This window comes from Mus pahari, chromosome X (genome assembly GCF_900095145.1).
Source record: "Mus pahari chromosome X, PAHARI_EIJ_v1.1, whole genome shotgun sequence".
Lineage (NCBI taxonomy): Eukaryota > Metazoa > Chordata > Mammalia > Rodentia > Muridae > Mus > Mus pahari.
In genome coordinates, this window is record NC_034613.1 from 39,763,178 (window position 1) to 39,778,568 (window position 15,391).

General features: G+C 38.4%; 1 protein-coding gene across 5 annotated transcripts in view; it reads right to left on the reverse strand.

The window, feature by feature from the left end:
• The window catches only part of Enox2 (ecto-NOX disulfide-thiol exchanger 2), a 272,215-nt gene that overhangs the window by 16,122 nt on the left and 240,702 nt on the right, over nucleotides 1-15,391 (reverse strand). For all 5 annotated transcript variants that reach the window (XM_021187374.1, XM_021187371.1, XM_029534186.1 and 2 more), the window contains one exon: nucleotides 11,271-11,385. In XM_021187374.1, the coding sequence (XP_021043033.1) occupies nucleotides 11,271-11,385 (115 nt within the window). The remainder of the gene's footprint in view (nucleotides 1-11,270; nucleotides 11,386-15,391) is intronic.

The window sequence follows — 15,391 nt, forward strand, 5'->3', positions numbered from 1 at the left end:
ACTCACTTTGTAGACCAGGCTGGCCTCCAACTCAGAAATCCGCCTGCCTCTGCCTCCCAAGTGCTGGGATTAAAGGCGTGCGCCACCACGCCCGGCTAGTATCTGATATTTAACAAAATTTTATAAGAAACAATACATTTCAAAGGCCAGTCTGAGAAAACAAAGACACATTAAAACTTAGATATGGCAAGGATGCTCGTGAAAATAGGCAGCACAGAGGAACAGATGGCTAATACAAGCATAGTTAGAAACACTAAAGAAGAATAAGAAATACTTGTAATCAAAAGCACTCCAACAGGCAGAAGACCTTTGGCAGGCCATTAGACTGAATGTGGCCGAGGAAAGAATCTCTGAGCCTGGGGATATAAGAATGTAAAATGCTGGAATTGAAATCATGCTTTAGTCCATCTAGGATTGTATAAAAAACACTGAAGACTGGCAGCTTATGCTCAATTAGAAATTTATTACTTTACAGTTTTGGAGGCTGGGCAATCCAAGATCAAAGCACATCAGTGTTTGGTGAATGCCTACTTTCAGGTTCACAAACGGTATCTTTTGTAGTCTCCCACCAGAACAGTGCAAGGCAGCTGTTTGGGGTCTCTCTCATAAGGGCACTAAGCACCATCCCAAAGCTCTACTAGCTAAATGATAAGTAGGTTTCATCATATGGATTCTGGGCTAGATAAACATCCAGACCCCCACAAAAGCAGAGGAAAAATGACTCATAGAAAAATAATAGGCTATCCAACAACCTGGTACAAACACAGAGAGTATGAGCATGAGTAATGGGAAAGCCACAAGAAGAGGAAAAGCAACATTTGAAACCACAATGATTAAATATTTCCCCAAACTGTGCTAAACTGCTATACACAAAACTACATAAAGATCCATGAAGTTCACAGAGCATTGAAGATAAATACCCTCAAATATACACATAGTTTAGCAAATCAAAACAGAAACAGTTCTTTATTAAATAGACAAGAAGAAAACCACTACCTCACCCTTAGAGGAGTAAATAGAAATATTAAATACGGTTTGTCAGAACTACACAAATCAAGAGATGGGAGGGAATTATTCTAGCAAAGAAAAAAATGTCACTAATGTAGAATTTTGTGCCCTATGAAATTCTGTTCAAATGGAACTAAGAATAAATAAAGATTTCTTTGGCTAAATAAAAACTGAGGGGGAATTCTGACAGTAATAATTCAAAAGGTTTTTCAGAGCAAAGAAAAATTGTATAGTTCAGAAATTCAGATCTATACAAAGAAATGAACATAAAAGATGAGTAAGTGATGGTAAAATAGCATCTTTTATTTTTTCTTATTAAATGATCTAGAGTGCAATGCTCCAAATGGCAGCGATGACTATGCATACATTTATGGATGCTTTGCACACATCAAATGAATGACAGCAATGATGTACGGGACGAGAGAGGAACTGGAAATATTTTGTTATTGTATGATACTTGCATGAATCCAAACAGCTAGAAACAAGTACAATAAATATATGGAGGAAGAGAAGAAATCAAAGTTGATGCTTCATTAAAACCACATAAAGAAGAAAACGAATGGAGGACTAATTAGGAGGAGAGAGCAAGGAGGATCCAAGAAAACCACACAAATAGGGCAGGTATTTAAAATGGCATTGCTTTACATATACCACTCAAAAGACAGAGACTGTCACTAGCATGGCTCAACAAAGTCCCTCATCTATGCATGATTACCCATATCTATATTCTCAAGACTCAAGAGACCACAGCAGGAGGATGGTTTCAAGTTTGAGGCCAGTCTGGTATAGATGGTAACTCATTTTTAGTGAGCAGTCCATTCTCTGTATTTAGTTAACAAAGCAAGCACAGTGCACTTAGTATCTGACCTTATTTAACCCTACACTAGGAAATAAATAAAAAGTATAGAACAGTCATAAATGTAAACTAAAGTGAATGATGTACATATTATGCCTTTAAGCCATCTGTAGCTGGAGTGCAGTCACCAAAAGCATTAGCCCCACAACTTACTCAAGCCACTTACTCTGATACAGAAGTTTTGAGCCATCCAGGGTTATATCATGATTCCTCTTTTTTTTTTTTAAAAAAAAAAAAAAATAAAACCAAGAACAACAGGAAGCAACCAAAAATTAATGTCCCCAACCATGCCAAGACTCAATTATATGAACCATAATAATATACTTTAAATGTAAAGCATACATAGAAAGCAAAGAGAGATGAGATAACACTATTTTCTTAGTAATTAAAAGAGCACATCGATACAAAGATTTAACAATTCATGAGTCAAAGAAATTTCAAGGCTGCAAACTAAATAAAAAAGAAACTCATTTTCTTTAAATCTGTGGGTGTGGCAAAGTAGTGCTTAAAAGAAAGTTTGTAGGGAGAAGTGCTTATGTTAGAAATAAAGATTGATAATCATGTATGAAATGTGCTACCTTAGGAAACTAGAAAGAATATATTAAATGAGTTAAATATTCCTTTGCTAACAGTTGGCAGTTTCTTACAAAATTATATGTGTGTGTGTGTGTGTGTGTGTGTGTGTGTGTGTGTGTATGTCATAAAGCTTAGCAGTTGTGCTTCTCTGTGCTTTCTAAATGCCCCTCCCCAATCCTACGTTTGCATATTTATATTCTCATTTACTTATAATTCTACATATTTGGAAGCACCAAAGATTTCCTTTACTGGGTTAATGAAGAAATAAGTTGTGATATATTCAGGTAATGCATTGTCATTCAGTGGTAAAAAGAAATGAATCCTCAAGTCAAGAAAAGTCACCAAAGAAACAAAGGTATGATACTAAGTAAAAGAAGCCAGTCTGAAAATGTTCCACACTAGCTGATTCCCATTATGTGACATTCTGGAAAAGGAAACACCATAGAGACAGCAAAATGATTTATAGCTGCCAAAAGCCACCAGAGACAGGCAAAAGTCGGGCAGAGCACAAACTTTAAGGCAGCAAAACTGTTTTGTATGCTACCACCACAGAGGAGACATGCCATTATACATGTGATAATACCTACAGAATATAACATGTAATACTCACACCAGAGGAGCCCTACTACAAGCTATGGACTTCTAGTGATCATGTGCCAATTAGGCTTACTGATTGAGATGAATGTGCTATGAAGGTGAGAGAGGCTGATGGCGGGTGGTGCAGGAGACGTCCTCTGTAGACAAGCATTATACAAGGAGTCTTTATTTTCTTCTCCCTTTTACCATGAACCAAAAAAATCTTTTAAAAGAAAATTGATTAATCAAAATGATGACACATGGAGAAGCCCATGTTAAATTTTATTATTTATGAGTTTGTGCATATTTTCAAGGTCAACATTATAAAGCCGATTTCCAAATATTTAGTCAGTGGACTTTCATTGATCCAAACAACATTTATTGAGTATTCTCTGTATTCCAGGCCCATGACTATGGTAAAAATAGGTGATTCCATTAATCTCTATTGTTTATCCACTACTTCAAAGGAAACACTTTCCTTTTTCATGGTGTTAGCACCATGGACGTGTTAGGCTGTTAGGCTAGAGTTTCACCACTGAGCCATCCTCTCACTCCACCTCTTCCAAAATGCCAATAGAAGATGGAATATGGAAACGAAGATAGCAGGTGGGATCCACATTACAAAACTATACATTAAGTGTGTAAGTGGGTTAAAAGGCAACTAGACAAGATGTATATTTTCTCAGCCATCTATGGGGGTTGATTTTTTGATGGGTAGAAAGTAAAAGAAAAATAACAAATTCAAATAATTAAGATAATCTCTCCTAATAAATGCTAGAAGAATCTATATTTCAAAGGAAAGCTTTGGAGGCCTGGGAATAGGTGTCAGTCACGCCTGCTGCAGGCAGCCCCTGGAAAGGCAATGTTTGAAGCTCTGAGAGAGAAGGTGAAGATCAACGGAGACCTCAGGCTGTCTGAGATAGCAGGAACAAGGAGTGTTCATTTGGGAAAACTACAGATGAGGAGCAGAGCTAGCCCAGAAGAGTGGCCAGGTGGGCTGCAAATGGCAGGATTTAATGTCTGTCCTGCTGGAATTGTTCATTTCGGTCACATCCCTCCTTTCTGTTCTTAGTGGAAATAGCATCAGCCTGTAGAATGGCTGCACACACGGAGTCAATCCAAGCAGTCCTCTCTCTGCTTCCTGTTTACCATGATATAAACAACGCATCATACCTTCTTTGCTATGATGAACCCAAACCTCCAAAACCTTGATGGTGAAGCACCCTCTACCCCCTTAAAAGCGACAGAAGAAGAAGCTCATGAAGGATTCAAAGACTCAGTCTCATAAGGAATATGGGTTACAAAGATGAGTTATTTATAGAAAGAATCTTGTTTTTCAGCAGAGTCTCAGAAAGTCCAGGCTGGCTTTGAACCCACTATGTAACCAACTATGAACTTGAACTCTTGTTTCTCCTGCTCTTCTTCTCAAGTGCTGAGATTTACAAGCATAGGCTACCATGTCTGGATTTAAAAAGAGAACTCTATCCTCAAGCTAAGACATACCTCATTCCTAAAAGGAAGCAGCCTTTAGGAAGAACTAAGTTAAATTAAATGCCTTGAACCTAAGAGTGTTCCTAAAGTTATTAGGCTACCATGGTTAGACTACCGACCTAAAGCAGACTCACTTAATAGGAAGCGTTTCTCTGTGTCCACATTTGTTTTCGATGAATGCTCATGTAATTATCTTCATATGGTAGTTTTAAATCTCGCACTTCACTTTATCAATTATAAGAGACCCTTTTCAGAGCACATTCATTTTGTGTGTGGTGTCTAGAACCAATTTTAATTACTTCTGCATACAAACAGATTTTATGTCTTTGAAGGGAAACTCATTACATAGAGACTTGCATTCCCAGACCTCAAAATATTATCTACCCTTCCCATCTCACAGTGGCTGGGATATTTTTCATCAAGCATTCACAGTACCAAAGGAAGATGATATAAGTGATTAGTGTGTGAAGAAAATGGTATAGGAAAAGGGACATTAACCATCTGTCAAATAGAGAATCTAATATTTGGTTTGTTTCAAGGACAGTATCAAGCCGGAGTTGGGCTGCATAGAGTACAGGTTTCTCTGCAGAGCTCTATTCCTACAGGTGGGTAGTTGTTTGTTTCTACTTTGGTTCAAATGTCATTTGGTGATCTATATGGCCCCCAAAAAGTAACCTTTAATTTCCCTCCCTTTTGTTTCTCCCTGTAGTACAGGCCAGTGATAATGTTCATGTTGTACATGTCACATGGAGCGCATGGAGAGGCTCAGCCTAAGAAAGGACAGATCTCAGACAACACTTAGAGGGATAATCTCTAGTTTGAATGTGAAAATATTTTCTCTCTGAGAAAATGAGGAAGACAGAGTGCTTGTGTCCTGACTCAGGGAAAGGTCAGGCTGATGAGCAATGACAGATAGCTGAAGGCAAGCAAGGACAGATAATAATCTTCTTAGTTTATACCTGTCACTAAGCAAAAAAAAAAAGGGGGGGTGGATAATGATCACCTATAAAGCTGGTGGGGTAGGGAATGCTTCTCCACAAAATGTATTTCCCACTCTCTGAAGTAAAGGTTTTTGTCATTTTAATGAGGGCATGAAGTCTTTCCTTTCACAGACTTAATATTAATTGGTCCCATTCCTCAAGTGGGAATCTTTTGTACATTGCCAGAACATTGAAAAGTTCGATATTACCTTTTAATAATATGTTTGGGTAGGTGAACTTGTCGGTCTTGCGATTGAAGAGCACAGTATGGGGAATGTATTCATATTCTGCCATCATTAGTGTTCAGCTTCTCTTTTCTGACGATTTCTTATGTGGGAAACAGTTTTCTTTATGCCAATTGCTTCTTAGATCTGAGGGCTGCCAGTTTCTCATGACAATATGAAAATATGAAGGCAGCTGTGAACACCTACTCCTAGAGAAGCCACTGAAAGCAGAATCTCAGACATGCGTCTGTACAGTGAAGAATCAAAACAGATTTTGTTTTGAATATTAAAAATATTCATGGTGTAAATGAAACAAACAGAAACAAATAATACCAGTATATTCAGTGATTCAGCTACTCTTGGAAACTTTCATTATAGAAGATGCTAAACAATGTTGCAAGATGATAGAAAGAAAATGTTAAACATTTCTCTCCAAGCTCAGAAAACATCTGAGCCTGAGCAAGTCTCAAAGGGGAAAAGGTAAAAACAACAGAGAGGGAGATGTTCTAAGTACAACCTACAGAGGTGGCTACAAGGGGCTGCAGGCAAAATCTCAAGTGCTCCTTGATTCTCTTTGCCTCTGTAAGTCATTATTTCGATCCAGTCAGTTTTCTGCCAGCATAGATGCACCTAGGTCACCATAGTTCACTTTTATGGCACCTACATCTCTTTGTCAAATATAGACACACACCCCCTCTCCGTTAGTTGTTTCTTTGCCCTTGATAATTCCAAGACTGTTCTTGTTCCTAAATCCTTAAACTCCTGGAGTGGCCAACTTCATCCAGTCTACTAACTGTTTTGTTTTTGTTTTTTTGTTTTTGTTTTTATTTTTGTTTTTGGATCAATTCTACTGTCAACTCATCAGCACCCTGATTCTCCAGTCTCCTGAGAACCTTTGACCAAACTGACAATGATGGACTGTAACTTATGGTCACTTGACTCAACTTTCTGTGCTCTTTCTCCTGGGCCTCAGAGCACATTTAAAGGAAGCTGTGGAACTATGCAGCTAGGTTAATATGGACTCAGGTTGGTTGGCCCTTGCTGATGGATCTCTCAACTCTTTCTTGTTCCTTCCTTGCTTTCTACAATACATACTCGATATCTATTCCTCACTCTTTACGTTTTTTTTTTTTTAATCTAAATAGCTTCCGTGATTAATGGATGATCAATCTCTTACTATATACAGAAGTCTGGGCTGCATATATACTTTCAGCTTCCCCCTCTCTTTTGTCAGAGAAAATTCTCTTTAAAATGTAAGCTTCATCCAAGTTTGGATCCATTTTGCTTTTGTTTGTTTTCCCACAATTTCCCATAAATGTTCTCACATATTCTAGTGTTGAAGAAGTCACATTATTTATGACCCTCTTCCCTTCTACTGCACATAAAAACTCAACTTTAAAAGTGAACATTTGTAATCCCAGAACTCAGATGGAAGAGGCAGGAAGAGTACTGAAGGTTTGAGAACAACTTGGGCTATAGAGTAAGTTCCAGAGTAATTTGGGCTCACAGCAAGAACCTGCCTCTCTATGTCTCCTCCACATCAACCTCAACTATAAAAACAAGTCCTTTAATTTCGGTACATTTATGTAAGCTCTGCTCTGTGGTTTACTTTGTGATCCTCCCCACCATCCCAAAGATGATGAAGGTCTAAGAATGGGATCTCGCTTAGTAACAAGGCATTTACCGAAGTAACCAAGTTACTCTATAGTAATTATGGTGGGTTGCAACCCAATATGATTGGTTCCCTTACTGAAAGGGGAAATTTGGACATGGAGACAGATTTCATGTGAGCATCAAGGCAGAGACTGGGGTAATATACCCCTATGCCAAAGAATCCCAATGGTTGCTGCCAAACAACCAGAAACTGGGAGGAGTTAAAACACATTATGTTCCATGTTGGCATAGATTTTTGGATATTTAATTGGGTTCTTATACCTCTTCCTTTCCAACCCTATTTGACCCCAATCCCTTGCACCAACCCTACCCCTAGCACTAGGGAGAAGAGAATGAAGGTTAGCAGGGAAAGTGGCCATAGACCTCTTTAGATCTCTTCCTGTTGATTAGGGGCATTGGGTACCTAGGGGAAGTCCAATCTTCACTGTCATAAGAATATTCAACAATCCAGCAACAGCAAAGCAGCAATCCAGGAAACGTAGCCGCAGGAACCAGTAGCAGCTGGGGCAGCTGGGGCAGCTGGGGCAGCTGGGGCAGCTGGGGCAGCAGCAGCCAACACAGCCCCTCTCAGGACTCTCCCATTTATCCCTCTCCACAGTCCCCAGAATTAAACTATCCACAGCTGGCAAAAAGCATGCCCCTGCTAGTGCAGGAGACAAATTATCACCTGCTCTGAAACAGCCTCTTACCCCACACCTAGGGTTAAAGCAAAAACATATTCACATAACAGTTGTTTTTTTTTAAGAAACCAAAATTCTCACAACAAAAACTCTCACTTCCAAAACCTTTAGAAGGAACCAAGTCTGCTGATACTTCCACCTTGTTTCATAGTCTTCTAAAAATTAAGACAATAAACCCTCGACTGTTAAGTCTGTCACTGTATCCAGTACTTTGCTACTCCAGTTCCAGTGAACTAATATACTCATCTGTTCTCTAGTCTCTGAGACTAGAGAAGAGGCTCAGTTTATGGTCTTTAATTTCCTTCGCCTATGCTGCAGCCTTACACTAAAGCCTTTAGTCTGTTCCTCTATGAAGGGCTCTCACATCTTCTTCATCCTAGTGACAACACTCTAGACACAGTCTTCATTATCTCACAACTCTATTCCTAGAACAGGATCTGACTTCTCTGTCTTTTTCTAAATTATATTCTAAAAAGTCGATTCCAGGCTGCTTTCATCATAGCTGTGCTGTGGTTTGATGCGCTTAGGGCGCCCTATTGCTTATTATGCTAAATCTAAGTCTAGAATGCATTGTCCTCTAGACAGTAGACCCAATGTGCCTACCTAATCTTTTATCCTCCAAAACATAGCTTGCCCCTTTGCATCATTAACTTCCTGCTTCAATCTCCATGCAGCAGACCTGTTCCCCTTCCAAGGCCCTGTGCAACTGTGACTACTCTGGACCAGGCTTGATTCTTTCTAATTAGTACTTTCTAGGTTAGCAGCAAGTAGATTTTTTTTTCATGACAGGGTTTCTCTGTATAGCTCTGGCTGTCCTGGAACTCACTTTGTACACCAGGCTGGCCTTGAAAGTAGATTTTTTTTAACTTATGCACATTTATAGATGTTTATATTCATATTTCTGTTAGCTTGCAGGACATAGAAATAATTAATTGGTTAAATTCTTAAAGTGAAAATAGTGGAAGGTAGAAGATGGGGAAGAGGGAACAGGGAAAAGGATATTTTGGCTAGAACAATCAAGGAGATTTTGTCTAGTTTGCTCTTTCCAAAATATGGTTCCTGAACTCCCAGAATCTAAATAATTTTAGCTTCTGAAACCCCCATTAAAGACCTACTGGATCAGAGTCTCCATATCTCATAACTTTTTTAATTTTAATTTTCATCAGCTTTATTGAATTATGACTGATATAGAATCATATATAATCAATGTTTACAAGGTTGTTTTCCCATAGAAGTATCCTTTGTACAATGATTTATGTAATCTAACATACCTACCAGTGAAAAAGGTACATGGGGTTTGTTAGCATTTAATGTCTACTCTCACAGCAAATTTCACATATAAAATACATTATTCATTATAGAATGTATATCTTGTGACTGACAGTTCATATGCTTAAGGAAATGGGTTTTAGGTGGACTAGCCCTGATAATCACTAGTCTAACTGAAGAAGGAAAAACATGGAGATGGAGAAAAGGACAGCTCCTTTTAGCCCCTCTGCTTACTGAGCACATGATTAACAATAGATTGAATCAATTTCATGATATCCAATTTGCTCCAATGTGATTTCCCCCTGTTGAATAGATTGCTTTTGGCATGCAGTGCTTTCTTCCACTGCAAGTACTGTACCACAGATATGGGCTAATCCTGGGTCTCTGGAAGAACAGAACTTCTGAGGTATGCCAAGGTACTACTGGTTTTACTTTGCTTGTGAAGTAAAAGATAACCAAGAATACACTGTAGGACCCTGGAAGTCAAGCTTGGGAAGCACAGGGAGGGGAAACAACAACTTGGGAGATCTACACACTTAAGCTTTTAATTGGAAAGAAGTGAGAGCTAAAACATGGAGCTGATTTAGGTAAAAACCAAGGAGACTCTTGCTGGCTCATGTCGGGCAGGATTTCTGCAGTTGAGTAGTACAGAAGCTAGATAACAGAATTAGATACGATGGAGGGGAAGAAAAATGCACACAAGTCCTTGAATTAAAATGAATTGAAACCTTCTGGGAGAAAAGCTATTTGGTAAGCTCCATTAAGTCTATTGTAGATAGCTTTATTTGACAAAGCAGCATCCTGGCATGTGGAACAGGAAAGAAAATAGCTATAAGATGATCTGTCAGGGAGTTTCCAGTCTCTAAACGAATAAGATTCTGTGCAGTAGCCAATACAGCTTTTAACTCAGAAGAGCTACAGAAGCAAAATGCAATTATATATCCCTAGTAAGTGCATTCAGTATGAATTTCCCACACACCCTGCACTTCCCCCAATAACTCCAACAACTCTACAATCCATCAAGTGGGTGCTCAAACTTAGGTTGCATTTATTCCACTATAACAATGTAGAAATAGTGTATATGATGCTGGAGATACTGAGGTGGAGGAAAGCCTTTGAGTCATAATTAATCTGCTATAGTATATCTTAGAGAAGCACTTAAATAAGTTGTATGGCTCCACCATTGTTACAGTCTCTTCTTTATTTGGCTATAGGTTTGCAGCAAGTCACTATTTTGGAAATGCTAACCCACTGCTTATACAGTATCTAGCATAGACAGTAGTTTGAATATTTACGGATCAAGCAGAAAATTCCATTCAACAGCTAATGGATGCTTTTTACAAAGTCTGACTTGACGGTGTTCTTTCTGTTTATAGAGTGAACATGGGATTAGAGCCTTTGACTTCAATATATAAACACCGGGAGTGGGAACTTCACATTTAAGTTTTGGTCAATCAATCTGTCCCCATGGCAAAAGGCAGAGACATAAAATTACTTGTATGTTTCCAATTGTTACATCTTGCTTGGCACCTAACAGCTATAAAATGACTAAATGAATTAATCTAAGCCCCACAAATTCCAAGTGAGATGTTATGACACAGAAGATAATTGCCAGTGGGAGAAAAGTCTCTTGCTAAACCCAGAGCTTACTGATTTGGCTAGATTGGGTGGATAGCAAGTTCCAGGGATTCTCTAGTCTCCATCTCCTCAGCACTGAGGTCAGATGTGTGTGTCTCTGTTCCCAGCTTTTAATTTTTTATATGGGTACTAGAGATCTGAATACAGGTCTTTATGTTTGCATGGTAAGCACTTAACCGACTGGGCCATCTATGAACCCATAAAAAATTTTGACAGTTTGTCCTAAATTATATGATCAACGTTTGTATTTACAGCAAGTAAATGCTTATTACATAAAACAAACCAGAATTTTCATTACCTGATTCCTCTGTTTCTTTTGTTTCTGTTGTCTCTTCTATTTCATCATCAGACATTTCCATTTCTTCTTCTCTCCTGATTCCCATTAATTCATCATTATGAATGTTGCGAATTTCCTATGGTTAAAAGGTATGGTTTTTAGGGGGGAAAATCTCCAGATTTTCAGAACATATTGGGGAAATGGACTGAGATATGGGGACATATTAAACACTCACGGTGCCCTTAAGACAAAAAGGCAAGGACACACTGAGGCTAAATTGTCTCACTAAAAGGCATACTTGGCTACACTCTGTTTTTCATTAAGCTTTCTTTCCAGACCCAGAACTCTAGTAGCCTAGGATTCTTAGGCCCATTCCATATAGAAAGGTCAGTTGGCCACAGAAGACTCACCTCTTACCTGTGTGGATCTCTGGAATTTCCCTTTAGCATTTTGTCATTTACACTTTCCCATGTTGGTCACTTTAATTTTGCTGCTTGTTATTTCCTGTCCTCCAATAGCTTTGCTGAACAGAGTTCTAAACCAAGATTTTATAGTTTCAGAAGATACAAAAAAATGAACTGTTAAGAGTAAACTTCTACTGGGCTAACTCTCTCATGGACAGTTACTATAATGTTTGGACAATAAGAAATGTGTACCTACTTGATGCCACGGGAGAGGGAATAAATGTAGGGATATTATAATGAGGAACTGGCATTTGCAAGAAGTGGAAAACAATGCAGACAAGTTTTCTAAGTTTTAAGTCCTCTTAGTTTGAGAGCAGATGAGAGTTAGTCACAGGGTAGTTACATTTCTAGTTGAAAACCCGGCCTTTGTGGCTTAAACAATTGGAAGCGAGTGGTTAGTAGAAAAGCAGCCACTGAAAGTAAGGAAGGGATCTTAGAAAGAAGTGTGTATGTGTGGGGAGACGACAGAAGGGAGAAAAGGGGGGATAATGGAGAGAGGAAGACATACATTCATTCATTCATACATACATACATACATACATACATACATACAAACATAAAAAACATACACACACAGATTATTTACAGTCTGCATATAAAAACGTGTTCACACTTTTGGGTGCTTTCTCAACCAAAGAAGCACAGGTGGCTACAAGTAGTTTAGCTAAGACTAAAGGAGTTAAATTGTTATTGGGAACTGCTATCTAACAGATAAAAACCTCTAGCTTAGAGACCAACCTTGAAATGATCCAGATGTATTATTCAGTAAAGAAAGAATCAAAGTAGCTCTTTAATTGTCCTCATGGTATAAAGGAATTATGCTCATATTGAGGAAAAAGATGGAGAATCTCATCAGAAGGTCAGAGACCTTAGAAATATCCCACAGATTCATTTAGCTTAAAATGAGAGAGGATAAAAGTTCGTTCTCTCTCTCTCTCTCTCTCTCTCTCTCTCTCTCTCTCTTTCTCCTGGAAATAATGAACTAAGAAACAGAAAGTTCCTGTTGTACACCTTTATGATGTTATTGTCAGTTACTTCCACATATCTTTGTATAGTAAAATTTTTGACAGAATGATTTTTCAGCATCTGGTGATAGAGTTCAATCAGCAGAACAAAAATTTAATCAAGAAATACTTAATGTGAAGATTTTTTTTTTACCATTGAAAGGAGTAGAATAATGAGGAATTGATTAGGTAATAAAAGTCACTCCCCAAAATAATACAACAGCAGATGCAAGAACAGCTAGTAAGTATATCCAAGATGTAGTATGAATAAGAAACCTACATAGACAGACACATACACATGCATAAACACATGCATATGAACATGTGCACATACAAACCCACGTGTTCATACTAACTTAAGACTAAGTATTTCCTGATAAACACTACACTTATGAGTCACAAAGCTGAGTGACCAGAATTGCATTGAAATTTACCATATAGACAGACTTTTCTAGAAATTCAGCTTCTGGGTATGAGGAATGTAAAATAACTTTTATTCCTTCAGATGTAGAGATGAGATGGGAGCCATACCTAAGTTTTACAAATACATGGCTTGGGTTGAGTCCAGAGAATTAATCTCTCTGTACAAACTATCCCTAGGCCTAGTCCTGGAAGCCATTAGCCTCCATACAATCTAATCTAGGCTTAGAATGTTCTCAGTCTCTGAGACTTCCTGCTGAATAAGCTCACCCCTCCCTAGTCCTTTCTAAACTCTAGCTGGTTCACCTCAGCATTTCTGGCTCAAACTCCTCTCCAAGATGACTGATTCAATCTGGTGTCTCTTGGCTTCTTACTGAATTGCTGTGCTTGCCTTTAAACTATGGTAATTTGCTCTAATCTGGCTCCTTGTTCTCTGGTTTCAACTGTCTCTGCTGTACAAATTGAACTGCATTACTTCATGAATGAATTCAACTCCGCTACACTGTGCTCACTGCACTGAATCCTAACTGACTGATTCTACTCAGTTGTACTGAGCTCAACTGACTGAACAGAACTGAACAGAACTCAGCTTTACTCAACTGAACTGGCTGTGCTGACTGACTCTCAATTAACTCAACTCCCGACTGCATTCTCTCTACACTGCTTTTAAGAAGCTGTTCTCCTAAGAGTTTGGCATATCCTATCTCTGGCTCATGTTTCAATTTTCTGCCTGATTTGTCACTTTGCCCCTCAATTAGCTGTAACTGTTTGGGATTAAAGGTGTATACTAAAGGACTCCAACCAGAGAGATTAAAGGTGTGTACTAAGGACATGTCTGAATTCCAGCCAGATCATACAAACCTACAAGGGTTTTAGATGTGATCAGAGCAGGCATGTTGCTAGATTATAATTCTTCTACAGAGGGAAGCTCTTCAGAGAAAATTGTCTATCAAGAAGTGCTGTGTATAAGCTAGGGACTTAAAGACTACTGACAGATTAATACATTCATACCTCACAACTTAAAGGATGGGATGGATATTATCAGAGCCTCAGGAAATTGTGGGATTGGATATTGAAGTTTAAACCAACATGTGACTGAATTTTAGAAAGAGAGAAAGGAAAGAAGAAATAATAGCTGGTGATTTCTTAAATTTGACTAAGGGCATTAAGCCACTTATCCAAAGAGCTCAGTGAACCTAAGGCAGAACCTATGTGAAATAAAGTATGTCTGGGAACATCATAGTCCAATCACAGGAAATTAAAAACAGTAAAAAAAAAAAAACTCTTAAAAGTAGCTAGAGGACAAAACTATATTATACAGAGAGGAAAACAGCAAAACAATCTCATTAAAGTTTGTGGAGAAATTAAAATGCCTACCAATTCAGAATTTCACATTTGGAGAAAATGTCAAGAATAAAGATAAAACAAAGATTTTTCCAGATAAAGATAAATGCAAGAAGGCATCATCAAAAGAGTTATTAGCCTTGGAAATGATGAATGGGGTTTTTCCAGGCTGAAAGTGAGCTGGGAAAGTCATGGTGATAATTGGAAAAAGATTCTTTAAAAATATAAAAGGGGCTTTGGAAATGATCCAGCTGGTAAAGTGCTTGCCATGCAAAGGTGAGGACTCCAGTTAGATCCTTAGTATCCAGGGGAAAATCTTGGTACAGTGCTGGGAGCTGGAGACAGGAGGATACTGTGGCTTGCTGGACAGCCAGTCTAGCTGAATCAGCACGCTCCAGGGTGAGTGAAACATTTTGAAAAAATAAGGTGGAGAAACAATTGAGTATGGTCCTCTGGGCTTCAAATANATGTGCATGCACACACACACACACACACACACACACACACACACCCTCAGACACATATGAATGTGTATATATACATGCACATATATACATATATACTAAAACAAGTAAGAATGGGAACTATGAATTTTAGAGCAACTTGCAATCATTTAGACACACCACTGGCTTGCTATTCATTTCCTAGGTTCTAAGCTGAGAATGTCCTACCTATGCTAGTTCCTACTGGGTTTTAATATAGGAAACACCCAAAGCTGACTGATGTAACTTATCCCATTTATAACATCATATAAATATCGTTCTTTCGTTCCTTTCCTTTTCTTATCCCTTCCCATTCCCTCCCTTCCTCTTTTCCTTTCCTTTCCTTTCCTTTCCTTTCCTTTCCTTTCCTTTCCTTTCCTTTCCTTTCCTTTCCTTTCCTTCCCTTCCCTTCCCTTCCCTTCCCTTCC